The following is a 27578-nucleotide window of genomic DNA, read 5'->3' on the forward strand; positions in this document are numbered from 1 at the left end:
CCCCTCATGGACATCTACGTGTCCAGTCTCCCCAGCACCATCACTCATCGCGAGCTGGAACGCACTTTCGACAGGCCGCTGAAGCAGTGCGGCGTACATCAGTTCCACATCGAGAAATTCCGAGGCAAACCGAGTGCCAATATCACTGTCCTCGATGTCAATGCGGGCGAAGCCTTTCTCAAGGCCTTTGGGACCAATCGCAATCGACGTCCTCTGCTCCCTCTTCGCTATGGCAACAAGCAGTTGCACATTGCAAAGAGTCGCAATGAGCCAAGCGACTTCTCTCTGCGTGCTCTGATGCATGAGCAGACAATACAGCTGCAGAAGCCCAAACCAGCCCCAGAAGCCGCCCAGCCCAAGGCCAGCAACGAGTTCCTCTGCGATGTTCTGCAATGCGGCAACTGGGAATCCTCCAAAGACGCTCGTCTCCGAAGCCAACCAAAGCTCATCTTCATCACCCACGCCTCTCATCACGTCTCCGGCAAGGTCATCTTTGGTCGTCGAGAAGCACGTATCATCTTGGATGTTACAGGCACCCTCAAACACCGCGTCGATATTCCTTACCAGGACTGCCACGACATCGTGCTTGGCACGTCCGATTTTCCCTCTGTGACCTTCACCTGCTATACTGCACCAAAGATGTATGAATTCGACATGTTCGACGACCACGATGGCCTTGGTACTCTGCTCGCACAGATGGCCGCAGCCAATCTCGGGAACCGCACGCCACAGCAGACCAACCAGCCAGCAAGAAAGCACCGTATCTCCTCTCTGAACCCCGCACATGCACGCGCCGTCGGCCATTGTTTCGTCTACAGGATCGGACTGCGTGATAGAACCAAGCTGTCCAACATCCGAACGATCGTGTCCCGCAGTGAGAAGTGCGCTGTCCTCGGCCTGAAGACGGCCGTGGACATCCCACGGGAGACCATGGATGCAGCTTTCACTCGCCTCAATCACGAGCTTTCTGACCAGAGCAGATATGGTAACCGACCTTTTCAACTCCTCTTCCAGATCGACCGGCTGGCGCGAAACGGATTTCTGCCACCGGACAAAGTCGCAGATCTGCTGCCACGCATATCCAGAATCCACAGGGCGCACGGCTTGCACGAGACTGTTTCTGGACTGCGTCTGTTCGCTCGAAATCTACCGATGCCAGGCCCAGAGTCTCAAGCTCAAGACTTCTCTATCGGTGCTCTCGAAGAAATGCTGGAAACCTGTGTCGCCGGCTATGATGCGTATGCGCCTGACAACCCCTACGAATTGGCAAAGCGCTACAGTCATATCAACCTCATCCACAAGGTCATCATCACACCAACGTCTATTCGACTAGCAGGGCCTGAACCGGAACCAACCAATCGCGTCTTGCGACAGTATTCCGACAAGACGGATCACTTCGTCAGAGTCCTGTTTCAAGAAGAGTCTGGTGGCAGAGTAAGCCACGACTGGAACAGCAATTACAGTCGAATTTATCACGAACGCGTCAAAGGCATCCTTGATAACAGTATCCTCATCGCTGGCAAGGCTTTCTCTTTTTTGGGTTTCTCGCACTCGTCATTGCGCAGTCAGTCATGTTGGTTCATGGCTCCCTTCGTCAGAGATGGCACTCTCATGCTCGCGGAGCATGTCCTCAAAGCGCTCGGGGACTTTTCGAAGATCCGTACTCCCGCGAAATGTGCCGCCCGTATTGGCCAGAACTTCACCGATACCAACACGAGTGTGCGCATAGAGCAGGAGCAAGTCTTCAAACTCGATATGGTTGTACGGAATGGTCGTGATTTTGCAGATGGCGCAGGCACAATCTCATTGGACCTGCTGCGAGAGGTGTGGCAGCGTTATGGTACGAAGCGGATGCTGAAGCCTACAGCTTTGCAAATTCGGTTTCAAGGCGCAAAGGGCATGGTCGCTCTGGACTCCCGGCTGCGTGGCAAACGCCTGATGCTACGGGACAACATGACAAAATACATCACCGAGTCAGTGTGGGATTTTGAGATCTGCGGCGCGGCATTTCGTCCGCTTCCTATGATTCTCAACCGACAGTTCATCAAGATCCTTGAAGGTGAGTGCTCCACACGCACCACTCAACCAGTTGTATTGACACAGTGATGACAGATCTTCTGGTGCCACTGGAAGCGTTCACGACGCTACAAGACGCAGCAATGCGGCGACTGAAAATGATGACGCAGTCTTCAATCAATACCGGCCACTTCTTGGATGAGGTCTCGCACAGCAAGGCCAGTGGCTTGCCCATGTTGATTCGATACCTGGGCCAGATCGGACTCGACTACCACACCGACGAATTCTTGTACAAGGCCGTGGAGCTCGCAGTGATCGCTGAACTTCGTGACATCAAGCAGTAAGTGCATCTCAGAATCATCGCTGCAAGGCATTCTTTCATCCGCAACTACAGATGGTCGGCCGCTCAAAGGCTTGACCTCGAGCAAAAGTCCGCTGCAAAAGCCCCTCTGATACCCAATTGCCCTTCCTCCGCCGGCAATTATGAAAGCAGTGCAATACGGCACCAATATGCATAGTAATATACTGACATCTCGCAGCCGCGGCCGGATCCCAGTCGAGAAAGGTGTCACACTTTACGGTCTGCCAGATGAGACCGGATACTTGAAAGAGGGTGAAATCTTCGTCATTACCGAGAAGGCGCCTGAAGGGGGAAAGCAGGTGCTCGTGAGGGACAACATCGCCATCACTCGATCGCCGGCACTGCACCCTGGTGATATCCAGCTCGTTAACGCCGTTGACGTCCCAGTCAACAACCCCAACCGGCAGCTGTCCAATGTCGTTGTCTTCAGCAAGTGGGGAACGCGCGACCTGCCCAGCATGCTCAGCGGCGGAGATCTCGACGGAGATCTCTACAATGTCATCTGGGATCCCTCGTTGATCCCTCGCGTAACCTACATGCCTGCAGATTACCCACGAGTTCCGCCGGTCGAATTAGCGAGAGACGTGACACGAAAAGACATGAGCGACTTCTTTGTGACATTGTACGTCTAGATTCTCGAAACTTTTACATCTGCTGACGTGTGTGCAGCATGGAGAACGATAAATTGGGCGTAATTTCCAACCAACACCTGCAGCTTGCAGACCAGCGCCAACGAGGCACACTGGATCCGGACTGCATCAAGCTTGCCGCGTTGGCATCTACGGCAGTGGACTACAGCAAGACTGGTGAACCAGCTAACATGCAGGGTGCACCAAAATTTCCCAGGTTCAAGCCTGATTTCATGGTGAGTGAAAGCGAATCAGTTGGGGTGGTTCCGATGTTGACGAATCCCAGGCTCCGAATCCTCGCGTTACGGTGTCCACAGAAGGTCTACTCGCTCTCGAGGAGGAAGACGATGGGCAGGACGAAGCCTTCGATAGAATCGACGCAGAACGCCGCCCAATGCGGTACTACGAAAGCCAGAAGGCGCTCGGCAAGTTGTACCGGCGGATCGACGAGCGCCAGTTCCTGGCAGACATGCAAAAAGATTTTCGGGTCGCCAACGGCGCTCGCTCTCGCAGAGATCTAATGCCTCAGGTGTTACAATACGCTGTGCACACTGCTACAGTCACTTTCGGTGGCAATCTGTACACACAGCACAAAGATCTGGCGCGAGATATCCGTGCCAGGTGAGTAACCCATTCCTTTTCTGCGGCCAAGCGCTAACCCACGTGCTAGCTACGAAGAAAGTCTCGCGAATCTGATGTACGACTGCGAGCCCACTCCCCAAAAGGCACTTACTGAAAGCGAAGTCTTCGCCGGCGAGATCCTGGGACGCCACAATGGACCCGATGGCAAGCAACTTCGCGAACTCGGCGAGACCATGCGCAACCGCTTCAAGCATATCGTCGACTACTGCAATCTCCGCATCACGCATGGCGATGACCTGATGGAGCAAGTCGAGGACCTTGACGACTTGTACGGCGAAGAGTACAGTGATCGCGAGATCGAAGCTCTTCCTCGCGCACTTGCCTGTCTCGAAGTCGCTGTCACGGAGTCAGGCTACCAGGACCTGCGAGTGGGAAAGCTGCAGAGCTTCAAGTACATCGCTGCTGGTGCGGCTTTACGAGAGCTGGATCGTTACAAGGTCACTACTCTCGGCAGCTACTCTGGCTTGCCAAGGGCCTTTGAGTGAGGCTGAAAAATGACGGAAAGAAGTATGAGACTGATGACTGTGTGCATTGACGAGCCATCACGACATAAATAGCCCATACTGCTCTCTAGCATACGATCCTAATCGATGCGGAGCAATAGAAACTGTAATTGACGAACCGAGCCTTGCCGTATATCAGAGCGCTTGATGAATAACAACCCAAGCGGCACTTCATCCCGCGTTGCTGTCTGTGTCTCTCCTGGCAGCCGACCTCCTCTTCGGTGGAAGGCCCGCGATCTTTTTCAAGTACTTCCACTCGTTCTCACCCTTCTTTTCTGGTTTGGGACTCGCTGGTTCTGGTTGAAGCTCGCCATTTTCATCATCGACTTGCTCATCAACCTCACCCTGCACGTCCTTCTCTGCGCTTGCGTTCTCCTTTCCCCTCTTTTCATCGGCAGCCCTTTTCGCCTCCTCCTTCTGCTTCTGCTCCTGACGACTCCTCTCCCTGAAAAATTCACCATCTTGCTCGTCTTCGGTTTCTCCTCCAGCTCGCCAGAATTCGGTTGTGTCTACTTGTTCCACGTCGCGAGGGTTCACGAATCTGTACGGTGCGTTGCTGGAAGCGCTGGGTTGAAGTGTTGGTCTTGGAAGCCCAGTGCTGTTGAGATTTGCGAGGCGTTCTTTGTTGATTTTGGCGAGAGCTTCTTGGATGGAGAGGGACGGTGGTTTGGGGGCATTGTTGTCTCTGGGATTTTGAGAGGGAGGGGGAGGGTTGGAACGGGACATCTGGGGGCAGGGAGTGGGGTTTTTGGATGGAATGGATTGACTGAGTGTGGTATGGGGTACTTGCGAAGGCTTCACGGTTTGTGTCTTGTGTAGATGGGAGGAGATTGGGGTTGAGGCTGTGGTTATATCTATTGGCTACGTAGAGTGAATGGAATTGGAGAAAGAGCTAGCACGAGAGTAGACTACAATCACATGTGAGGGGTTCTAGAAAGGCAAGCAGTGCGTTCTTACAACACTAGTGAACCGTTTCTGCCAGATGATGCTAGTGAAAGCCATTACGTGCTGGTGTTCTGTGGGCTTGCGGAGGGGATCGGTGTTGTCAAAGGAAGGAATTGGTGTCGGAAGAAGGAGTTGGCGTGGAAGGGAGAGATTGGCATTCCGTTTCTTGTAGAGGACAGTAGCTGAAATGCATTGTAACTTTGGACCCAGTGGCTTCGCACAGTGAACTGCAAGCAGAGAAAGCAAAATATCCTCCAGAATAGAGTTGCCAAAATGGACCTCCTGGTTACCTCCATTTGGCATTGTAGAGTAAATTGAAATTAGAGATAGGCAGAAAAATGAGCTTTCTGTGGCAGAAAGAAGTAGTTATGTAGGAGCTCTTGTCGTCCTTCATTGGCTTCGATGACAAGATTGAAATTGGAGAAAGTTAGGGACGTAAATTGTCTCCAGCAGAAGGAAGCAGCCCGATTGGAGATCGTGTTCACTCTCGTTGGCGTCAACGCAGTAATTGGAGCTAGATAAGGAGCATAAGCAAGACCATGGCTGTTCGGGAGGTGTTGCCACGCCGGGAAGATATGGGGAAGGGAGAGTGTCTTCAATAGCAGCAAGTAAATGGACTGGAGCTCGGTTTTGCGTTCGTTGCCGTGGCAGAGTGAATTGAATCAGAGAGAGGCTAGCACAGCGACTGTCTCCAGTAGCTGATTATGGCTGAGCTGCGTATCGTGTTAATTCTTTTTGGCTACGCAGAGTGCACTGACATCAGAGAGGAGTAGAATTACAGCTCGCCTCCAGCAAGAAAAGGTAGCTGGGTTGCATGTCGTGTCTGCATCCTTCAGCTTTGCGGGGCCAAGATCATCGGAGAAGAGCGGGTACAGCGACCAGAGTATCGAGTGTGGACGCAGGTGCCGTAGTCGTCGTTGTGCGATAGCTGGGTGTCGTCGTGTCGCCTTGAAGTCACTTTGGTGTGAACTTCGCAGTCGTATGCTGTGATGTGCGAAACCACACCTGCTAGAAGCGAGGTGGGTAGTAACCAGGTGCTACTTGTTCGGACAACGCAGCGGACGAACGACAAGGGGCGGACGAGAGAGAGGCATATGAACATCTGCAGACAAACCAGTGAGGCGAATGGAATGCCCTGATCTGCACCGCATATCTACACCCAATGGCTCCGTGGGGTGGAAATGATCTGAGACAGGGTCAGCGCAGAGGAAGTCCTGGCGAGTGGTAGGTATACTTACCTTTCAAACGTGCGTTGCATTCTCTTCTTCGGCAGCCGCTTCTTCTCCGCCGTCATCCTTGGATTGAGCAGCATCTTCAGCCTCCTGCTGCTGTCGCTTGGCCTCCCGCTCGAGATACTCGGCTTTGCGCTTCATCTTCTCCTCAACATGCTTTGAATCTTTTGCGGCAGGTCTGTTCGTCATCGCCGATAACGGGTTGTTTTGTGGATTCTCGACGACGATGGAAGAATACTGGGCGTCAGCGGTCCGAGCAATCTTGAGCACTAGCACTACCGAAGGTATTTGGCTGTTGGCGCTGTTCATTGAGAAGCGAACTCCACATGGAATCTTCTCTTCTTTTGGGCCCTGTGTGCTGCTTCATAGCTTCTTCACACATGTTGGCTGCGCAGAGTAAATGTATTCAGAGAAATGCCGAGCAAGGCGGATGACTCCGACAACTTGACTGACCTGAAGTGGCTCGCATGTCGAGATTCATTGGCTTGAAAGGGTGACTGCACTCGGAGAAAGGGTTGGCAGAGACATCATCTCAAACCAGCGAATCGACCTAAGCTGGGCCGCGTGTTGGTCTTCAGTGGCTTGGTAGGGCGACGATGATCAGAGTCAGAGCTAGCATTAGGGGTCACTCCGGCGAATGGACTGGGCTGAGCTGGGCTGCGTGTTGATATTCGTTGACTTCGAAGATTTATTGGCATCGGAGAAAGGGTTAGCAGAAGGGACGACTCCGGCGGATGAACTGATCTGAGCTGGACCGCGTATTGAGACCCGTTGGCGCGGAAGAGTAAATGCAATCGGAGAGGGTGATAGCAAATGGCGTCTCTCAGGCAAACGTACTGACCTGAGTTGGGCCGCTTGTTGATATTTGTTGGCTCTGAAGAGTGGAAGCAATCGGAGAGAGTGGTCGCATATGAGACATCTCAGACAAATGGACTGACGTGGACTGGCCGGCGGGTTGACATTCAGTGGCTTCGAAGGGCGACGCTGACTGGAGAAAGGCCCAGAGTTGGGTATGTTTCTAGTAAATTTACCGACCTGACGTGGGCAGCTCTTTGATATTCGATAGCTTCGGAGAGTGATTATGAGCGGAGAAACACCAGCAAAAAGGGTGTCTCGAGCAAATGGACTGACCTGAACTGGACGGCATATTGACATCCATTGGCGAGCAGAGCGAACTGGAATCAGAGAGAGGGCTAGCACAAAAGGACTTAGCGAAATTTTTGCATAAGAAGTGAGCGTTTTCATGTAAATTATGAGTCAAACCGTTCCTGCCAAATCCAGCTGGCCCAGCCAGTTCGGCCTTCACTTCACTTCACCTACCCCGCAACGCCGGTATCAGTTTGCAAAAAGAGGGCTGAAAGTGAAGAATCATGTGCAAATCGTACCTTCCAATACCATTCTATTTGCCTTCATTTAACCCTCCAGCCACCCAATATCGCCATCACTTCATGCACGTGCCCCTCACTTCTCATGGCTGCACATCGCCAAGCCCCATCTGCTTCACTAGATCCTTCCTGCCCTGACCACCCACCGCCAAGAACTTCCACCACTTCTCAGTAAAGAGGCGCGTATCGCCGTAAAACTCCATCAGTTCCGAACCGCGCTCAATGTAGCCGTACCTGCCGTCAAGCATCGGCACCTTGCCGAGTGGCTTGATGCTCGGGTAGCCGTTGTGTGGCGGTACAGCCTTGATTTCGTTGACTGAGCAGAGAACTGTGGCTGGAATGGGCTCACTGCCGGCAGTGAAGGTGGCGTTTGATGGAGGTGAGGTTGGCGGAGCGGGGCGGGTGTATCCACCGCGAGGGCCACGTGCAGGCGAGCCGGTGAGTGAGGGTGTTGCGGTGCGCGAGCGTATTGCGCGGCGCGGAGTTGCCTGCTTGCGAATGCCTTGTGGCGACTGACCTTGACCTTGTGATGGCAGGCGCTTCGAAGCGGTGGCAAAACGCGAGCGCGAGTTCTTTGGTCCGGTCGTTCTCAAGTTGAGGCGCGAGTCGGTACGGGCGATGTCACGGTCGGTCTCTTCTTCGTCGGCTTCGTACGCGCCATCCTCTTCGTCGTCGGTGCCGATGGCCTCGTTGATTTCCGCCTCTGTGGCGGCCTCATTCTGTCTCATCGACACTGCCGTCTGGACTCCAGTGGGCCGCAATCCAGTAGGCTGCGATTCAGGTAGTGCAATGGGGTTCTGGCGTTCGTTGTACATGGCGCCTTGCCATGTTGTGGCTCTGTACGATGCCTATGGAGCAGTGAGCGGCTGTCTAGTTGCTCAACAGATTCCTTGACTTACATTGTTGTTGCGGAATGCGGTCCAGCTGCGGTATGGATATGGTACCGGGGTGTTGATCTCATACTCGAATCTCTTCTTTGCGAATTCGATCTCCTGCGGAGTGCCCGCCTTCTTTACCGCGTCGCGGTATCGCTGATGCGATGATTCATACTCCGTGCTTCCCGCCGCCGCCGCGCCCGCCCGATTCTCGCTTGCAGGGGAAGGGAATGGAACATACTGACCAGTGGAGCGATCGAGGCTGACTCGCATTGTGAAGAGTTTGCGATGTTGTAATTGCGGATTGTGTTGTGTAGACAGTTCGAAGGCGATGTTGACGTTGGTGTAGGTTGATGTTCGTGGGTGAGTTCAATGAGGGAGCAATGTCTCTTAAGTGGCTGGGAAGACGTTTCGCGCAGTGAATGAGGCGTGGTGAAGGAACGCTGCATGGCCGTTTTCTTCATGTGTCACCAGGTATGCAAGTGAATGAGGTGCAATGTCACATGTTCCTCGAGCACATCTACCGCATGTGGATTCCAATGTGGCATTGAAGGGCCCAAGACCCTACCAAATTATCCATTTGTCCCCATTTGTCGATAAATCCAGGGCGAATGTACGCTCAATGTGAGAGCAGCTGCCGCAAATGGAAGGAAATACAGAGACCGGTATCACAGCTCTCAAATCATGTCTTTTGAGAACCTACTTTGGTCATGTTCGGATACTCAGGCAGGGTATACTTCCGCCCCTTGAGATTGAAGAGCTTCCAAATTCCAGTCCAGGCAATGATCCTGAAAGCTAAACGTGCGCCCCAGATCCCGAGACTGGTAAGTGGATTAGCTAGCCTGGGAGCCTTTCCATTCAATGGAATGTATTGCATCTTTTCCACATGCGTCCGAAGCCTGGCCTCATACGCCCTGAAGGCTGCGACTGAATCCTGAGGGTTCTCAGATAGCTCGCCTGCAATCGTGTACGCTCCCAAGACTGAGAGAATGACTCCTTGTCCAGAGATTGCGGAAGGGGCGTACGCTGCATCGCCAACCAGAGCCACGCGACCTTCCGACCATTTGTCCAGTTTGATCTGCGATATCGAATCGTAGTAGAAGTTCTCGCTCTCGAGCATGCCTTTGACAAGTCGTGGTGCCAAGCCGCCTACACCTTCAAAGGTCTTGGCTATTGCTTTCTTCTGCACGTCTTTGGGGGCACGACATGCTGCTGCTAGCTCATCGGACTTGTCCATCTGCATCAGATACGCTGAAGATATTGTGTCGGTGTGAGGTCGAAGAAGAATGCTTCGTCCGCGGGTTGCATGCTGCCAGCGTGAGTTGGGCCTGTCACTTTCCTCTGCCGGGATGGAGAAATATGCACAATAGTGGTCGCGAGCTCTGAAGGCATTGGCTTTCGTCTTCTCGTCGAATGCCAGATCACGAGTTCTCGATCTCATGCCATCAGCTCCGATCACTGCATCATACATGCCCTGGGTCCCATCATCAAAGAACACTTCGACCTGGTTTTCGGTTTGTTGAAGCTCGGTGATCTTGGTCTTGTATCGAAATGAGACATTTTCGAATTTGTCCGCAGCATTGCACAAGACCTCGCACATGTCTCCGCGCATGATCTCAATTTCCTGCGTGAGACCTCCTGCAATCGCTGCGATAGGTTTGCCGTCATCGTCTGCAAACGCAAAGCCTCCTTCGTTCGTGGCTCTGGCCTTCATCTCTTCCAGGAGCCCCATCTTCTCAACGATGTCTCTAGCTGGGCCTTCGATATCGATTCCTTGTCCAGCTTTAAGGAGACCAGGAGCGCGCTCGATAATGGTGACATTGTGACCAGCTTTCGCTAGCCAGAATGCTGCGGCTGGGCCAGCTATGCCGCCGCCAACGATGAGGACATTGATCGGAGCCATAATGTAGTATAGAGACAAGCTTTACTAAGTGATTAGCTTCATGTTCCTTCACTCATTAGTAGCGTAGCGCAGGTCACTCTATCATAAGCTGTTTCCTGATTGCCTGTTTGCGGTGAATTTTCGCCGTAAATTGCGGCTCGATCTTTGCCAACTTAGGATGACGGGCCGCATTGTGTAACCAGAACGTTCTGAGAGCGTCATTTCTGTCGATGGCCTCGATGCTGCCGATGCTCAATTCCAAAGCAATGACGACGCATCGCGGTCGCTGGAGTTTAGGACTGGACCCCAGCAGGAATGGACTAATGTGCACGAAGCTGGCGACCACTTTCTATGCCGTCATTGCAGAATGCGATGATGACTTTCGTCGAACAGCTTTACCCACAACTATTGCCGAAAGTGCCCTTTTCTTGGTGAAGGTGAGGTGCGAGATTCGTTGTCGTCTTCTCGCTTTCGGGAGGAGAAGGAGAGGAAAGGACGGCGGGAAATTGTGACGGTGCTTGGCTCGGGCCGTGATTCTCCGCCAGCAACTTGAACTCGTCCTCCGACTGAGTTGCCCACATGTGCCCACCTTCCGCCTCTACAACAATCCTGTGCGTCTGAGATCATGCCATCGACTTGCAAGATAACAACTTAAATATCGAGATACCGGGAAAGACTGCAAATGACCACTGCTGACCTCGCCGGGCGAGACTCTTGGCATTTCTTCAATCGCGTCTTCCCCTGACGATGCACGCAGACAACCTGACTGCTCATCTACAAATACGTCTCGCTGGTCCGCCAAATTGAGCTCAATCCTCCGAGCATTCGCATGGCGTGCCAAGAAGCAAAATTGGCCCTTGGAACTCGTCTGCCGCAAGACGCCGAGGCCATTGACTTTGGTACGTGCATGTGGCGCGACGCTGCATCTTCCGATGACCAATCTCTACCAGATCGCCGCTACTGCAATGTCGCTTTCGCAAAAGGACTTGGATTGACGGTGAGGAAAAAGCTTGTGATTTACCCAGGCCATATTCCTTTTGCCTGGGACAGAGTACCGATTAGGGACTGTGTCAGTGGATTTGATCACGTTTGCACAACTGTGGCCGTGCGCCTTATCTTACCACACCAACTTCACTTGCTCTTCGGGTGTTCGCTGATGGGTACTGCGGTCACAACGAAGCCCGAGCTCATAGCGTTGAGGGAAGCCACAGTGGTTTTGAAAACACATGATCTGACGATACCATACATTTACTGCGTCTGCCACGAAACGATGCAAAGTAAGAACGATTGTTGGACGATGCACATGAATCAGCGGCGTGTTATGAAGTAGGCCCTTGGCATTTCTGACCAACAGCATGATGAGCATGGAAGAAGGTTGGAGGCCATTGACCACTCCTCCACAGTTCTCCTCACCTGACTACTGTGCCTGGTACGTCCAAATCTGGCACCGAGACAAGCCGGAAGTTCGAGATCGTCACGATCTCTTGGCCGGCAGTTCTTTTGGAACCGCCTTGCCGCTGGCGTCGGAAGGAGAAACCTTAATGAGACTTCTCGTTCGATCCACCTGTTGAGGGGTGGTGCAGCTTCATTACTAGGATGGGATAACATTGTGACAACGTGTCAGCAAAAGTGTCAGTGCACAAGAGCTTTGCAAGAGCGGACAATAGGATGCCAGCGCTACGTGGACGTGTGGTAATCGCCAACTACTTCTAAAATATCGTACGGTGCCGCCGAGCGATCTTAGGCTAACACATAAAATACGCCAGCACTCTAGCTCCGAGGACCTGCACTCTGGCCTGATCATCAGCCACCGAGAAGCTGCAGCCACAAGGGAACACATCAACCCACGTGAGACGGGCTATCCTAACACGGGCTGTATATGCATTGACAACAAATGCCCTAGCCTTCCTGGGAAACTACAGAGTCATGTCTCTGCATGCAAGCCGCAGCGATACATGGTCTCGAAGCTACAGCATGGATGTGATCATAATGCGCAAACGCTCGATCCGAACTAGCCTCGCGGCATAGAGAAGATGGCGTGTCTAGGGCAGACGCGCAACATTGTCAGAGAATTGATTTGCATTCACGCAAGCGGAAGCCTCAGCTTCGCCCGACTGTGTCTAGGAGATGAGCTAACTGCGCTTCTTCTTGCCATGCCTCGCCAAATCGGTCCGGGGAAACTGTGTGACAAGCGCGCATGGCCCGAACCTGTACACAAGACACGGCACATCTTTGCAGCACCCAATAGCGGCAGTTCGGCAGCATGCGTGTTCCTGCCGTAGCTTCAGCCTTGCGCAGATTTCCTGTCGTTGTCTTTCCAAAGGTAATTCACACGTCATCACTTTGCTGGAGCTTCTGTTCATTGTAAATCAAGTTGTGGTGGCAGCTCTGCACAGCCATGTCTTCTTGGAAATGGCGACGTATCAATTGACTACACAAGATCTAGGGACCGACCTCCCTCTCAAAGAAGACCTCTCCACCCTGTGCAAGATTGCGAATCGCGGCATGAAACGATCTGGCCCGAATACGAGTGTCCAAAAACAGCGGATTGCTCACTATGCTCCGCGTCAGGACAGCTAGCTGTGCCATGGAAGTCAATCCAGTCATGCCCTTCTTGGCTCACTTCCTCATCAAGCTCACTACATCCCGATATGGCCGATCTGCGACCACGTGTGGCTGTTTTGGTACCTAGTCAGAGAGGCTGCCAAGACGATCAACGACTCTTTTTCACTTCTCCTTTCCTTCTTCACGCGCGATATAGCTGCATCCTGCCGTCTGCATCTCATCGAGCAAGCCGACTAAGCCTTATCCGCGGGCCCTTGTCTCTCGCGTTCGTTTCTACTGGACCACTCGCGCTCTTAGATAGCGGTAGACCAGGCGACGAGCTCCCGCCATCGCATGAACAACGCAGCAGGCGTACGGCAAGAAGGCCAAGTTGCGAAGACGGTGCGAACAAGCAAGATCTCTGGCGTCTTGTCATGATCTCGAGACTGGAGTCGTTCATGCGGGGTAAGAATCGACGCTCTGAAGCAAAGTAGCCATCGACGATGAATGTAGGAGCAGCACATTGTATAAAGGGCAACAACTTTCCATACTGAAGTCCTCATCCATCCTACCATCATCACATCCATAGCTTTCCAGCACAGCTCACCCCTCCAAACACATCCTTCATCATGAAGTTCTCCATCATCGCTATGGCCACCCTGGCCGTCGGTGTCATCGCCGCCCCAGCTCCAGAGGCGGATGCCTCCGTCGACCTTGTCGAGCGCACCTGGAACAAGTGCTCCCACTACAAGAGCAAGTGGGAGAAGTGCCAGAAGGAGGAGTACGAGGAGGAGCACGAGTACAAGGAGTGCAAGAAGGGCGAGCAGAGTCCTAGGACTGTGTAACCATTTCATCGCTGACTAGATTTACAGAGGAGGACCACTACAAGCACGGCTATGATCAATGCGAGAAGGACAACAGCTACAACAAGAAGAACTGGGATGTGAGTTCTATTAACATCTATCCCCTTTTCTCATCTCACACACTGACCTGCTACAGAACTGCAAGACCAAGTGGGGTCACCAGCACAAGAGCAAGTGCACGAAGGAGGAGAAGGCCTGCAAGGACAAGGATGATCAGTGTAAGTTGACTCTCGTGTCTCACGTCTTGAAATGTCCAGATATTGATCACATCTTCCTACAGGCAAGAAGGACTACAAGAAGTGGCAGCACCAGAAGAATGAGTGCGACGACGAGTACAAAGAGTGGCAGAAGCAGAAGAAGGAGTGTGCAGATGACAAGTACAAGTACGAACATTACTGCCACTAGATTTTCCTTGGGCATGCTTGAGTAGCAATGCTGGGTTCGTCGCTGATGGAAGTGATGAGACGAAGATGGAAAAGAGCATGGCTGTACATAGGGAGGACAGTATCAAGTGATAAGTGATAATCACAAAGAAGGCTGCCATGTCGCGAACAATTTCGACATGTCAATGTTGAACTCCTGTCTTTGCAAGACCTTCGGTGATCTACATCTGCACTTTTTGGCCCTTCCATCGTTATCTCGGCGAACTCAGCCAAACACTTGTACCATGACCGATCAGCACGCCTCAAGTCTCAATCTTTGTGTCCAATACTCGCAAGTCCTGCCTAAGATTCGCGTCCCCTCTACCCAGCGCCGCCAGAGCATCGATTAGGCGAACCAAGATCGGCTCCAAGTTCAGTCCCAGCGCTAAAGGATTCAGAGTCTCATCCAGCTTCGTCGAAGTCGTGCAACCCGACCCCAAAGTGCCAGCAAAGGCCTTCTCGAGAAATTGGAACGCGCCCACAAAGCCAACAATTTCCGTTGTGGCGTGACCACCAGCCGCGTAGGTGACATAGTCGACCGACACGCCTTTGGAACACCAAGAGTTGACGAGGGTAGTAGCGTCAGCGTAGGGAATGATCTCGTCGTTGGAGGCGTGGAAAACGTAGACTGGGGCGATTGGTTTCTCGGTGTTGCTTTGGCCCATGGTTTGTTGAGCGAGGACAGATGCGATATCTGCTTGGTAGAGGACCTGGTCACCGAGGGATTGGAAGTTTGTGCTCAAGACGGATTGCTCGGCAAAAGTGAACAGCTGGGTGGCGCAATTCTGGTTGACGGAATCGAGCTGAGCTTGTCCAGCTGGTGTGATGATCCGGTCGATGACAGGGTCAAGTCGTGCGGCATAGGAGCTAGGCTTATTCAAGCCTGCGAAAGCGACAGGGAGGAAACCGCTGAACAAGGTGTTGTCGATGAAGACTGCAGTGCCTGTCAGGTTTGCCACGATTCCGCCTGCAGCCCAGCCTGAGACTTTCACGTCTGGAGCGTAAGTGGGATTGAGTTGCGCAGCCCAGCCGGAAGCAATGGAACCTCCGGAGTAGCCATATCCGACGATCTTGGGGTTAGAAGTCGACAACCGCAGTGTGGTACGGAAGTTCTTCACAGCTCGCATGCTGTCCAGAACGGCTGTACCAGAGAGCCGCCCCGCGCTGAATGCTGCGTCTGGTCCTTCGTAGTCCGGGCTGGATACGATGTAGCCCGACGCGAGGAAAGCTTGCAGGAGCAGGTATTCGACGCTGGTGATCAAGTTGAACGGAATTGCGCCAAGTTGGTAAGTGTAGCTGGGATTGCAGATTGTTGCAGCAGCATCGTAGGCTGTGTGAAAAGACACGAACCGGTCCGCCTTGGCTACGAGCGGTCTGAAGACAGTCGTGACGGCGGCAATAGCAGAGCCTGCATATTGTTGTGAGTGTCATGCTCAGTTGCGAGAGGCTGTCATCACTCACCATCGATCGCTGTTGTTCGATACAGCAATTGATGTGCTTCGACTCCCAGTGTTGGAATGAGGCCAAATGTCGCAGGAATAATACGGCGGGTGCGTAGGATCTCTCCTGGAGCTGCGGATTCGATTCCAGCAGGCGGCTTGTAGAAAGGATCAATCGCAGGAATGATTGCTCTCTTCTGAGGATGGCCAGTAGCCAAAACGAAGGTCAATGCCAGCAGCGCAATGACATGAAGCCATTTCTTCCCAAACGAGAGCATCATGAAGAACAGCAGAACTCGACTCTGCACTGCAATAGCAAGGTGAGTCCAAAGCTATGTTGGGATATAGACCATGTCTATGCATCTTTATACGTCGTACAGATTCCATTACTTTCCCAAATCCGCAAGTACTCCGGCTCAGGTACCAATATTGCGGAGGAGGTCTAGGAAACGTTCCTGCATGCATTTGTCCTCGTGCTCACGAGTCGTATGCCTCTGCTCGTACGGTTGCAAGGATGTCCCGCATTCCGGACAATGCTCCTGGCTGTAGCCGAGATCCATTTGGTTTTCTTCAGCTGATAGTCCAGATGATCGTTCTCTTGATAGGAACGTTCGTTGAGGTCGGACTGAGCGTCTCTCCTTCGCTTGCAGATTGTGGGTGCTATACTTTCTGAGATCCGGAGGAAAGCTGGAGAACGAGGTAATGCGAGCCTCACGTCGTCTTCAATAGGTCGAAGAATGTGTCTCGTAGTCAATACGAAGGAGATCGACAACGAACTAGAGTGAAGCTTAAATGCCTCGGTAGAACTTGCACGCGGAGTGCATCTGAAAATGCTTGGCGTGGCGGAACAATAGATTCTCCGCCCAAAGGGCTCGTGCTTGACAACATCGTATTTGCTCCTACCTGTTCGAGGAGTCCACGACCCGTTCCACAACATGTGCGCTCGATTCACTCAATCGGCTATGTCTGGTTGTAACGAATGTCCAGGGGTATCTCCCCGAGCAGATCGTGCTTCGGTGCCAAGGCCAACGAGGCTTTTTGGATGTCGCAAGGACCATGGAGAGCGGAGCATTGCGATAAGTGTGAGGAGGGTCGCGCCCAGTGCCGCTGACGATGAGGATACTACTACAATGCACATATGAGGCCCGTGGAGCGTGCGAGCATGACCGACCAAGAATCTCCAGGGTCGATCTGCACCATCATGCAAGAAACTGGATGCAGCGGTCATATGTGCATCATAACAGACCCGTGGTGCCAATCACATCAGCTCATGTCTGTACATATGCCATCAAATCTGAAGAGCGTCGCCAGTCTCAAAGACCCATAAGATTTATCAAGAGTTCCCTTTCCTGCCTTCCACGAACACCTACACCAGCTCAACCATGACTTCCACAAACATCACGGGCCGCCAGCCCAGCGCCTCAGAACAGACCATCATCAACGAAGTCCTCTCATTGTACCAAATCAACCCAACTGGTAGACTCGTTCCCGTATTACCACACTATCAATCCCCACAGCTGACCAGCCCTGCAGACGAATCATACACCCACTACCACCCCACAGCAATCTTCCATGACCCGGTGTCAATCGCCAAAGGCAAAGAAAGCATAATGTCTCAATTCAACGGCATGCCGAAATTGTTCTCCTCTTCGACGACTCAAAAATGTGAACTCCTTCCGAGCACAACCTCTTCCATCGCGTCGATCAACAACTCGGACGGGATTCCCACAACTTCTGTTGCCGGGCCCGAAAATGGCGGATCAGTAATTGTATTGGACTTGACACAACACTACGTCTTCAAAGGGGACAAGACACCCGAGAAGACACTGAATAGCAAAGTGACTTTGCTGTTGGACAAGGATGGCTTTATCAGGCATCACGAGGAAGAATGGGACCACGAACCGAACAAGACTGGAGAGCACAGTGGTTTCATGGGCAAATTGCAGGAATGGAGGAAGAAGGTTGACGCGAAGTTGGTCGAAGCTGGCGTTAGCAGTGACCCGAAGAAGGTCTAGATGTGTCAGTAACACTGCAGAATGCCGAGGCTCGTCGAAGGAAGACAATGTGTCGTTCAGCCAATCGAAGAAAGTTCGATACCTTCGGAGTTCATTACTCATTCTAATTCTCTATCGTCTATATCAGGTGGGGCTCCATGGCCCATGAGTCGAAGCTGCAGGCAAGTATTGCCTGGATTGTTTCGCTGATCGCCAGCATCTCTCTCGGCCTCCAGCCCGCGTTGGCCAGATCGTCACGTCGTGCATCCGAGTCCAGTTCCATCAGTCTCTACGGCTCTGGTCATCCTCATCCTCGAATGATTTCCCACGTGCAACGGAAGTCCCGGCTCTCTGCGAAAGCTCGATTCCGTTGTCATCATGCTTGCTTTTGTTCGACCAGCTTGATTCGACCCATTGCTCTTTGAACGCGGGTCCCGGATGCAGGGCTGTCATAATCACAACAGACAAACTAATCATCGCCCCGTCAAGCACCATGAAATCGACTTCATCGTTCCATAGGTCGCCGCTGAAGCCTCCCCAAAGCTCGATCACTCTGTAAATTGACCGAATGATGATGAGCACAGTCGACAGTAAGAGTCCGCACTGGAAAGCCTTGAACAACGTCCGCGAACGCGTAGCAACTCGATCCGGTCTCTGATCTGTCGGGCCTTTGAGGACCCGGAGTTGGAAGAATGCCCATGCCGCTGCGAAGACGCAGAGCGAGATGGCTTGGAGAAGGAGACCTGCTATCATGATATCCGTACCTGTCTGTTGTTCGTCCGATCCATCGTCTGCGGTCTCTGCTACAGCACCTCCGGCGGCTTGGAGCACGAGTGATAGGAAGTCAGAGCACATGAAGGAGATCGCCACGGTTCGAGCTTTGATCGGAGACAGATGCTCGCCGTATAAGATGATGATGCGGGAGAGGCAGACGTAGATTGCGGCTGTAAGGAAGACGGGAGCGATGGTGAGCATGATGAGGTATCTGTTCGAGAGGTCAGCGTTACTCGTTCGCAAATCGATGATAGGCAAATTGGGATGTTTCTTACACCAAGAATGCATCGTTGTTGAAAGGGTTGTCGTTCAACTCCAGCCTGCCCACATATCCTCCAACTTCCACCCCGAGCCCTAGAATGACGGCGGCCATGTAGGTCCATGTCTTGTACTTGAACCCCAAAACCAATTGCGGAAGCACAAAGAACGCGAAGAATATAGTGTAGAAGAGGTTCCCGGCATAGTCTGGTATGTAGAGGAAAGAGGACTGTGCTAAACAGCATGTCTCCAATGTGCATAGGTTCTTGTCCGTGATAGTGGCATTGCAGCCAATGTATGCCTCTGGAAACGAGGCTCGTGACATGGTAGACTACCCAGGACAGGGCTTGATTTGCAGCTTGTAGAACTTTTGTTCGATACTATCGGCAGTCAGTCCCGCGCGCTCCAAAACACAGACGCCAACCGCACCTCGATAGAACCAAATAGCTCAGACAGTTCGCGGCTAAAGCTGTCGATCGCGCTGTACTACAGAAAGGCACTGTACAATATGAAAGTCTAGAACAGAAGTAGAATGCAAACTCGATCCCTCGTCCCAGACTGCCACGCGAACAGAAGCTAGGGCATCCACTACAATTAATACTTAGCATAGCATCGGGCACCAAAAGGGTCCGTTGCCCGCATATACGAGCAGCAAACCTCTTCGCCGGGGCGACCGGGACCGTATCGTCGCGGAATGACGACAAAAGATAGCGCATTCGAGAAACAGAGAACGACCTCGCACTCGTAAAGCATCGGGCGAATCTCGGGCCCGGTGTTTCGAATCATTTATAAGAAGACCACGGAATCCGCGCGGTTTGAGGCTTCTTCGATTACGCGTTCTGCTCTGCTCGTTCACAGTGGATCTGATCCCTTGTATAGCAACTGGCGTGTGATCCACGGTGAGGGCTTTCAAAAGGCGGCTGGGCTCTTGCTCTTCGCTCTGGGCATTTCTAAGCTTTTTCCAAGTTACAAGGAGAGGATGGACCTAAGTGGAGATCCTCCGGTCCTCAACAACAGTCTGAAGGCCAAGCAAGTGAGCTAGAACCACGCTGGAGTCGATCCTAGGTCGTTCGCTGCATTCAACTCAGGCACGTCATTCGGAAACTCGGATTGACCGGAACTGCCTCGTTGCCGTCCTGGTAGGCTGTGCTGGATGGCTAGGTCTTTCGCATGCACTCTCGACTACTCACGCCAGCTTGGTAGTTTCGTCCAGAGAATTCAGTCTCTCACTTGTCGATAACGGCGTACCGGAAGAGGTAGGGGACTGCGACAAATGAAATCTTTTTCTCCGTCGATAGTATCATATATACAGCGCCTGTCTCGGAAACAGAGCCCAGGCGAGTCTAATCGTTCACATCAACTCACCAGTACAACCGCTATTGGTCATCAAGAACGTGCACATATTTCTTTTCCTCGCGCTTCTCCTTCTCCGTCATTGGTGGCAAGTCGTAGTATGATGAGCTTCGGTAGTGTTGCTGCAATCAAGTCAGTACAATGCGAATGTGAAAGTGAGAAGAAGGACGCACCAGATATTGGTAAGTGAAGTTGGCAATGTCACCAGGTTCAATGCCCAGGTCCTTGAATGTCTTGGCGTTCTTGTCAATGACTTGGTCCAAGAACTCGCGCTCGACTTCGTCAGTGCTTCCAACAGGCCACCAGAGAAGCTTGTTGAGTGTGCCGAAGAATGGCTTGAGGAAAGCCTTGGGCAAGTTGATGTGTCTTCGCTTCTTGATCATTTCACGGTCCACAAGCTCTGACACTTCCTTCATTGTATACTCTTTTGGTCCATACAACTCGTATGTCTGACCAGCAGTGCTGTCGTCCTCGCACATGACTTCCAGGGCACGGCCGATATCAATGGAGTGGACAGGTCGGAAGGTTTCTTCCATGTTGTTGGCAGTGAGAATGTTGGTAGCCTTGGCCAAGCGGTGCAACAGGCGATCCTCAAAGCCAAACGCGGGAGCCGGTCGGACAATGGTGGTTTCGGGGAAGATCTCGCGTGCAATCTGCTCACTGTTCCATTTCGTGCGGTAGAATTCTGAGGGTGAGTTGGGCGAGACCGAGTGGGATGAGACGTGAATGAAGCGGTCGATGTCGTATTTGGCCACTGCGTTTGCGATTCGGCGAGTGCCTTCTTCGTGGACGTCTGCAAGGTCGAAGTTCTTCGTTGGGTAGTCGCGACCGACCATGTTGATCACGATATCCGAGTGTCGCACGGCCTCGTCAATGGAGGCCTTGTTGCGCAGGTCATATTCAATGAAAACCACTCTACCCAGATCGCCCGTAACTTTGAGATGTCGCTTTGCCATCTCCTCACGGAAGGGAACCACGACCGTGTTTCCATTCTTCGCCAGCCGATTCACGATATATCTGCCCAGGAAGCCCGTTGCGCCGAAGACGGTGGCGGTATGGCCGCCGAGGGAGCTTCGTCCACCCGGTAGCCTGATGATTGGCTTGCCAGTACGTGTGATGACAATGTCCTGCAGGTTCCTTCGACATTGCGTGGGCGCGATGGCGGACTTTGTGAGTTTGGTGGTGAGGGAGGATGCAGTCGGGCGGCAGAGTTGGCGTTGCAGAGCCATTGCGTTGGTGGGAAGGCCCGCCATGGCCACAGAGCGGAGAGGGATGTTCGGTGGAAGGGTGGCGGCGGAGGAGATCACTCCATGGGCCGGCGGCGGTGGTGTCAGGGCGTGAGCGTGAGGTCGTTGCTGGCGTTGCTGAGTTGCGGAGGTTGTGATTGGAAGGAGCTCTGTCGCTCTCTCATCCACGCCAAGAAATGAGGCTCTGCCGGAGCATCACGTATGCCGACAGCTGCTGCCATCACAGCTCCATCTTCAATCAACAATCACGCAGCGTCACCACTTTGTTTCTATCTGTCCGGCGTACGATTCCACTCCACTACAACCAAGGGCCATCAGCGACAGAATTGGAGTTGTGTGGCAGCAGGCACCAAACGATCACGACAGCGGCACGGCGGGACAAACACGATGGCGACGGACAACGAGAAGATCGCCGACTTTCTGCAGGAGGCGCGCGATAATGCTCCCGATGATTTGCAGCACTACTTTCTGAGCTTCGAGGATTACTGGGAGCGCAAGCTGTGGCACGAGTTGACCGACATCCTCGTCACATACTACAACGAAGCCGACAGCAAGCCTTCACGGATACCCATCTTCGAGAACTTCGTCACCAAGTTCGCTGACAAGATCAACCAACTGAAGCTGGTGCGCATAGGACTGAGTACTGCCAATCAGTATCAAGGTACAGCAAGAGCGATGAATGAAATGGGAAGATGGAACTGACTTGGGTCGCAGATGATGAGCAGCGTCTGAACTTCCTCTCCGCTCTCGCGAAGCGTGTCGATAAGCCGGCCTCATCAGACGCGCACGTCTACGCCCTCACAGCAGTTGCCAACACACGGCTCAGCTTGAAGCAGATTGCTGAAGCTCGCAAGGACCTGGATAAGTGCGAGTCTGTCCTGGATACCTTCGACTCCGTCGAGACCGAAGTGCACGCCAACTTCTACTGGGTGAGCGCCACCTACCATCAACATCAGCACGAGTTTGCCAAATACTACCGAACTGCTCTGCTCTACTTGGCGTGCGTCAAGCTAGAGGACGTGACCGAGCGCGACCGACAACGCATCGCCTACGATCTTTCCATTGCCGCACTCGTCAGCGAGACCATTTACAATTTCGGAGAACTTCTGCTTCACCCCATTCTGGACAGCTTGAGCAAGACGCCGCACTCATGGCTGCGTGACCTGCTCTTTGCTTTCAACCGTGGCGACCTCCACGCATACAACATCCTCCAACAACACATCGACGCGAACGCGCTACTTAAGCAACATCAGCAATTCCTCTACCAAAAGATCTCGCTGGCTGCGCTGACTCAGCTCGTCTTCTCCCGTCCACCACAGGACCGCAGCATGACCTTTGCAACCATTAGTCAAGAGACCAAGGTACAGCCCAACGAGATTGAGCATCTCATCATGAAGGCATTGAGTTTGGGCTTGCTGCGCGGCAGTATCGATCAGGTGGCAGAGGTCGCGCGCATCACATGGGTGCAGCCGAAGGTGCTGGACAAGACGGGCATCGAAGGCATGCGCTCGAGGCTGAAAGAGTGGGACAGTGGAGTTGAGAGGCTGGGCAACTGGATCGAGGGCGTCGGACAAGACGTTTGGGGCTAGACCGAGACCATTACGCCCAACACTGCCGATCTGTGCATGGTGCGTAAACGCATACCACAAGCAGCGCACAAGGACTACCGGCCATGGCTGCACTGGGTTTCACCTCGGACGGCGGATCGTCAAGAGGCAGTTCCCAGCAGGAGATCGATGAGATGTGCGACAAGCATCGTTTTGTCCACATGTTGCAGAGCATGAGTGCAAGGCTCATTCATTGAGGTTACGTTAGGTGACCGCAACAACCATGACTGCAGCGCTGTCTCCTTCGCCTTGGAGGCCCGCACAGCCGCTGACTAATCCCCCGACTTCACCTCATGGCTTTCGTAGCTGTGCGTGACGACGCAATGAACATGAACAAAATGTACCACTATCAACACTTTCCGTCCACTCTTCTCGCATGTTTCATTCCCGGTGCATATGACTGTTTTTCATGTCCTAGGCAACAGGAAGGCAGAAGTAGTTTGATGCCTGATGTTGCCTGACGCTGTGCAAGCTGCATAAAAGTGCGTCACCTTCACCTTGCCCAATACGCAGCGCACAGAATCAATACGATACACATCACGACCTTCAACGGCAGAAAATTCGAATCGCAGTTTCGAGTTTCACATAACAAGACCAGCTGCGCGTGTGCAAAAGTCAAAGACTTGCGCGAACGAAAGGAGTTCCCTGCCTCAGGCCAAAGCAGCCACCGTTTGCAAAAAAGACCGAACAATAACCAGAAAACAAGAGTTCACGCAATGGCCTCTGCCGCTGGTCACCTGAGTTTCAAGCCTGTCGAACTATTTGGTGGAGCCATCACAGCGGAAATTCCCACTGGATGGGAAGATGTCAGGTAAGCTCATCATCCCTCGGCTCTTTCATCAACTATGAGAAATGCTTTTGAAATAGCTTGCCTCTCACATTGATCACATCCGATACTAACGGAAGACGCTTTCACAGCCAAATCCGCCAAGTCCCAGATACCCAAGAAGTCTTCCTCCACACTGAAGGCTTCTCTTCGCTCGTATTCGATATCCTCGAACGAGTCGAGAATGCATCAAATGATGACATCGAAGCGTTGAAATTCCATCTTTCGGATATTATTGATTCGGAACCTGATGCGGCGAGTTCGACAATTTTGGAAACTGCGTCGGAGTTTCAATTGGGGAAGATGGCAGGGACGAAATGTCTGAGCCTTGTGGCGAGGGTTCCGGCTGGGGAGAAAATGAGAGGGAGAGCGAATGAGCCGAAGGGAGGGGTTGTGGTTTTTGTGATTTTGGTGAGGTTGGAGAGGGTTGAGACGGATTTTGTTGTGAGTGTGAATTTGCCGGTTATGAGGGAGGGGGCTATGGGGGAGAGCGGTGATGCGGCAGAGGTGGAAGGGTTGTTGGAGGTGGGGAGGAAGGTGAGGGAGAGAGTGGTAGGGTCGTTGGAGGTGAAGGATTGGAGGTTGTTTGGAGAAGAGTGAATGGGTGGCTCGGAGAGCTCGGCTGGGCAGGTTGATGATGGATGTCATCAGTGATAAGAGTGCTGAGTAATCAAATCGTACTTGATCGAGACCTACAGGTTAGCAACCATGCATTGGCGCTGGGAGATACTTGTCCTCAGGGGGCGACTACTCAGGCTGGTAAGAAAGGGCAATAGCCTGTTTCATCTCTACAGATCCATGGGAGTCTCTCTGCTGTGGACCTGCGGCCTCGTTCAAGGATCCTTGGTTCAAGTGCGCGACTGCCCGATCACGGAAGTAGAAGGCGAGCAGAAATACGGTATGAGAAGCTGGAAAGGAAAGAATGTGAATGTTTGTAGTTTCCAATTGAGAATTCCATTTGAGGTCCTACGGAACCCTACGCAACAAATGTTTCTCGAACGTGCTATAATCTTACCTTTTCTTGTAATCGCTCCACTTACCGTTGATCGAGCTCCTCTGTAAGCACTCAATGTGATCTACAGCTCTTGATCCGATTGCAGGTCCAGTTTGTTTCTGGTACGACCTTCGGGGGAGATCAGGCTCTGCATGGTCATGGTAAAATCTAGAATGTCAGCTGAACACCTGTAATTGGTTGTGCAAAGTACTCGTGGTGGCCTGGGGGATACTTCTCTCATATGTAGAACATGTTTCCTTGGGATGCGTGGGGATTCAGTCGGGATGTAAGCTCTTCCATGGGTATCGATCGTGTCTTGAGGCCTTTGTGGTCAATTCTTGAGCCTTGTTGTGGGACATCTCGGCATACCGGCGAGTCTCTCGTGGCCAGATCGATTGCTATATCTGGCTCTGGAACGAGCGATGCCTACTGCCGTTAGTGGAGAATCGGATCACGATTGGCTTATACGTTACTTTTTAGTCACATTTGGGAGGTGCTCGTCTAGTGCCGAATCTACAGCTACCGCCGACACAGAGCTGCCTCGAAATTGTATGTTTTTCGGAGGTTTGTTGTGTTGCTGACACTCCTGATCTCGAGCATTTGAGTTTGTTTGTTGTAACTCAAAACTCTCGTGCAGTCTTCCACCTCTTCCGCCATGAGGCACAACATCCGCCTCCGTCCCCTCGTGTCTTGGCTCGGCTCTATTGCCCATGCTTCAGTATGGTGACTGACAGCATGAGTCGGGCTTCCATCTCTTAAGAGTTCCGGCCATAGACAGGCTGCTTAGACTGGGTTGAGGATGAGTCGGAGACTCATTTCCCAGTCGTCCGCGCTCCGTTCTTGTGACTGCGCATTAATTCATGGCAGAGAAAGGAGTGAATAGTATACGGTGCCAAGTGGTCTTCAAAACCACATCCAAGCACGTTCAGCCGGCTTCGTTATAGATCGCATGCGAGCTGAAATTTCGGTGGGGTCTCGAGTAGTCTACGCTAACAGAATTCATCAGCGCCAGGAGACGCCTACCAGCAGTCGTCTCCAATTCAGTCCCATCTCGCGCCACCTTGACCTCTTTGTTCAAATTCCACGAATTTCTGAGACCCCTAACCCTGTCAAATGGCAAAGGAGAATTCGTGATCCATTGGACCCTGAATGGCCTCAAATCATCAGGGCCCTCTGTCTCGCTATCGGGATCTCGAACAGCTTCCCAGAATCTAGTATTGCGAGCAGGATCATAAGTGATCTTGCCGGCAGGGACCCTTTCTGTCTCTGGGGTCTGTAATACTTGCAGTCCTGCGAACAGGTTACCATCAAAGATTTCTCTTGTTGCCTGCTGACCTTTGCCTGGTGAGCTGAGCATTTTGGCGTAGCCGAAATAAGTGCCGCTCTTGTTCACTGAGAAGATGAGAAAGACCGACTCAGATGTCTTGAAGGCCTTATGCAATTTCTTTTGAACGTGTAGTTGAGTCGTCCAGGTCCCGGTGCGATAGCTTTCCTGAAGATCTTCGGTGTTCAGCGCTTTCAGGATGAAGTAACGTGCCTCCCATTTTTCAGGAGTTGTTTTAGTTGGGTCGCTGTCCGTACGCGGTAAGTTTTCCGGGACTGTATCCTGCGCTTCCGAGGCCTCAGGTTCGTCGACCTTGAGGTCTTTCACCGCATCGCTGAGCGCATTGGCTTCCACATCGGCAGCCCCAGAATCCTGTCGGCCATGTCCCTGCCGCTGGAACATTTCATCCTCGTCCGATTGCTCTTTCTTCACTCGGCACAGTAGAGGATTGCCGCCCAGGAGCTTTCCATTCAGGCGTTGGACGGCTGCATGGCATGCGCTCTCAGTCTTATAGTTGACGAAGGCGCAATTGCGCACCATCAAGAATATGCTCTCGATGTCGTCTTTCGCCCCGTCGGCAAAGTGATCTCTAAGCATCTCCACAGTTGCGTTCGGCGGTAAGTTGCCCACCCAGCAGGTGTAATCTGTCCTTTTAGGGAGAATTGGGGGGCCTGATCGGGATATTCTTGATAGCGAGGGTCCGTTGGCACAAATGCCAAAATGCGGGACATAATTAAACGGTGGCGGAGGGTCGGATGCTTGTGGAACCTGGGGATACCGATAAGGAGACTGCAGGGCTGGCGGGTGTACGGGTGCTGAAGGGTATACGAATGAATTCATGAATGGGTTGTGAGCTGGGGCCATGTCTCGATACTGTTGAGCATATGTATATCCCCAGCTGGGCCCTGTGTCCATATCCCCTTCCATTTCCCCGCGCCAGTCATCCTGGTATTTGGCCTGATTCGGAAATGATTGCTGCTTCGGCAACATTCCTGATGGATTGTTGAACATGTTGTGTCAGGTGGACGAAGCATCTGTACCACGCGGAAAAAGTTCTTCTCGAAAGGTATCGGTTGTACAGAATGTTGAGAAGAAAGAAAGATGCTGCTAGGAGGCGAGCGGGCAAGATATATCCCTCTCATGACCAACTTTCAGTAGAGCCACGGAAAATTCAGGTCGCCACTGCCAAGGGAACGTGAAAGGTAATTCACTGGCTGCACACTTTTGATGGGGAATACGTCGACACATTTGTGGCTATGTTGAAGCGTAGGCGTTCTGTATTTGGCGCGTAGCTACCTACACTTTCAGGTACTCGGTATGTCCACAACTCATCTGAAGAGGAGCTCGTATGACTGTCGCAGAGCCTGAGAATCTGATGAGACGCTCTACCAGATGGAGTTCATCGGAGCCCAGAGGTCCATGAGCTTTGGTAGCTCCAGTGCATTACCAACGGGAGGACGAGA

The 27578-nt window shown here is 52.5% G+C and overlaps 13 protein-coding genes across 13 annotated transcripts; 5 read left to right on the forward strand and 8 right to left on the reverse strand.

The window, feature by feature from the left end:
- Positions 1 to 6: 6 nt before the first annotated feature.
- RHO25_010748 (uncharacterized protein) lies at positions 7 to 4133 on the forward strand (the record flags this gene model as incomplete). Its single annotated transcript, XM_023602358.2, has 6 exons — positions 7 to 2059; positions 2113 to 2356; positions 2556 to 2999; positions 3047 to 3242; positions 3293 to 3627; positions 3677 to 4133. 6 exons carry the CDS (start codon positions 7 to 9, stop codon positions 4131 to 4133), a joined length of 3729 nt encoding a protein of 1242 aa, XP_023450833.1.
- Positions 4134 to 4322: 189 nt separating this feature from the next.
- RHO25_010749 (uncharacterized protein) lies at positions 4323 to 4877 on the reverse strand (the record flags this gene model as incomplete). The annotated part of the gene is made up of 1 exon (XM_065603319.1): positions 4323 to 4877. The coding sequence occupies one exon, from the start codon at positions 4875 to 4877 to the stop codon at positions 4323 to 4325; it is 555 nt and encodes a 184-aa protein (XP_065459391.1).
- A 1460-nt stretch (positions 4878 to 6337) lies between these two features.
- RHO25_010750 (uncharacterized protein) lies at positions 6338 to 6637 on the reverse strand (the record flags this gene model as incomplete). Its single annotated transcript, XM_065603320.1, has 1 exon — positions 6338 to 6637. One exon carries the CDS (start codon positions 6635 to 6637, stop codon positions 6338 to 6340), a length of 300 nt encoding a protein of 99 aa, XP_065459392.1.
- Positions 6638 to 7796: 1159 nt separating this feature from the next.
- RHO25_010751 (uncharacterized protein) lies at positions 7797 to 8861 on the reverse strand (the record flags this gene model as incomplete). Its single annotated transcript, XM_023602357.2, has 2 exons — positions 7797 to 8561; positions 8613 to 8861. The coding sequence occupies 2 exons, from the start codon at positions 8859 to 8861 to the stop codon at positions 7797 to 7799; spliced, it is 1014 nt and encodes a 337-aa protein (XP_023450837.1).
- A 409-nt stretch (positions 8862 to 9270) lies between these two features.
- On the reverse strand, positions 9271 to 10491 carry RHO25_010752 (uncharacterized protein; the record flags this gene model as incomplete). Its single annotated transcript, XM_023602356.1, has 1 exon — positions 9271 to 10491. The coding sequence occupies one exon, from the start codon at positions 10489 to 10491 to the stop codon at positions 9271 to 9273; it is 1221 nt and encodes a 406-aa protein (XP_023450835.1).
- Positions 10492 to 13643: 3152 nt separating this feature from the next.
- Positions 13644 to 14282, forward strand: RHO25_010753 (uncharacterized protein; the record flags this gene model as incomplete). The annotated part of the gene is made up of 4 exons (XM_023602355.1): positions 13644 to 13842; positions 13887 to 13957; positions 14014 to 14095; positions 14158 to 14282. 4 exons carry the CDS (start codon positions 13644 to 13646, stop codon positions 14280 to 14282), a joined length of 477 nt encoding a protein of 158 aa, XP_023451313.1.
- Positions 14283 to 14562: 280 nt separating this feature from the next.
- Positions 14563 to 16019, reverse strand: RHO25_010754 (uncharacterized protein; the record flags this gene model as incomplete). Its single annotated transcript, XM_023602354.2, has 2 exons — positions 14563 to 15707; positions 15761 to 16019. The coding sequence occupies 2 exons, from the start codon at positions 16017 to 16019 to the stop codon at positions 14563 to 14565; spliced, it is 1404 nt and encodes a 467-aa protein (XP_023451312.1).
- A 1101-nt stretch (positions 16020 to 17120) lies between these two features.
- RHO25_010755 (uncharacterized protein) lies at positions 17121 to 17753 on the forward strand (the record flags this gene model as incomplete). The annotated part of the gene is made up of 2 exons (XM_023602353.2): positions 17121 to 17214; positions 17272 to 17753. 2 exons carry the CDS (start codon positions 17121 to 17123, stop codon positions 17751 to 17753), a joined length of 576 nt encoding a protein of 191 aa, XP_023450838.1.
- Positions 17754 to 18014: 261 nt separating this feature from the next.
- RHO25_010756 (uncharacterized protein) lies at positions 18015 to 19089 on the reverse strand (the record flags this gene model as incomplete). The annotated part of the gene is made up of 2 exons (XM_023602352.1): positions 18015 to 18717; positions 18782 to 19089. The coding sequence occupies 2 exons, from the start codon at positions 19087 to 19089 to the stop codon at positions 18015 to 18017; spliced, it is 1011 nt and encodes a 336-aa protein (XP_023451314.1).
- A 1051-nt stretch (positions 19090 to 20140) lies between these two features.
- On the reverse strand, positions 20141 to 21370 carry NUO40 (NADH-ubiquinone oxidoreductase 40 kDa subunit; the record flags this gene model as incomplete). The annotated part of the gene is made up of 2 exons (XM_023602351.2): positions 20141 to 20239; positions 20291 to 21370. The coding sequence occupies 2 exons, from the start codon at positions 21368 to 21370 to the stop codon at positions 20141 to 20143; spliced, it is 1179 nt and encodes a 392-aa protein (XP_023451316.1).
- Positions 21371 to 21751: 381 nt separating this feature from the next.
- RHO25_010758 (uncharacterized protein) lies at positions 21752 to 22953 on the forward strand (the record flags this gene model as incomplete). Its single annotated transcript, XM_023602350.2, has 2 exons — positions 21752 to 22025; positions 22079 to 22953. The coding sequence occupies 2 exons, from the start codon at positions 21752 to 21754 to the stop codon at positions 22951 to 22953; spliced, it is 1149 nt and encodes a 382-aa protein (XP_023451315.1).
- A 734-nt stretch (positions 22954 to 23687) lies between these two features.
- RHO25_010759 (uncharacterized protein) lies at positions 23688 to 24397 on the forward strand (the record flags this gene model as incomplete). The annotated part of the gene is made up of 2 exons (XM_023602349.2): positions 23688 to 23782; positions 23890 to 24397. The coding sequence occupies 2 exons, from the start codon at positions 23688 to 23690 to the stop codon at positions 24395 to 24397; spliced, it is 603 nt and encodes a 200-aa protein (XP_023450811.1).
- Positions 24398 to 25716: 1319 nt separating this feature from the next.
- Positions 25717 to 27126, reverse strand: RHO25_010760 (uncharacterized protein; the record flags this gene model as incomplete). Its single annotated transcript, XM_023602348.1, has 1 exon — positions 25717 to 27126. The coding sequence occupies one exon, from the start codon at positions 27124 to 27126 to the stop codon at positions 25717 to 25719; it is 1410 nt and encodes a 469-aa protein (XP_023450812.1).
- Between the last annotated feature and the right edge of the window lie 452 nt (positions 27127 to 27578).

This window comes from Cercospora beticola, chromosome 7 (genome assembly GCF_033473495.1).
Source record: "Cercospora beticola chromosome 7, complete sequence".
NCBI classification, from domain to species: Eukaryota; Fungi; Ascomycota; class Dothideomycetes; order Mycosphaerellales; family Mycosphaerellaceae; genus Cercospora; species Cercospora beticola.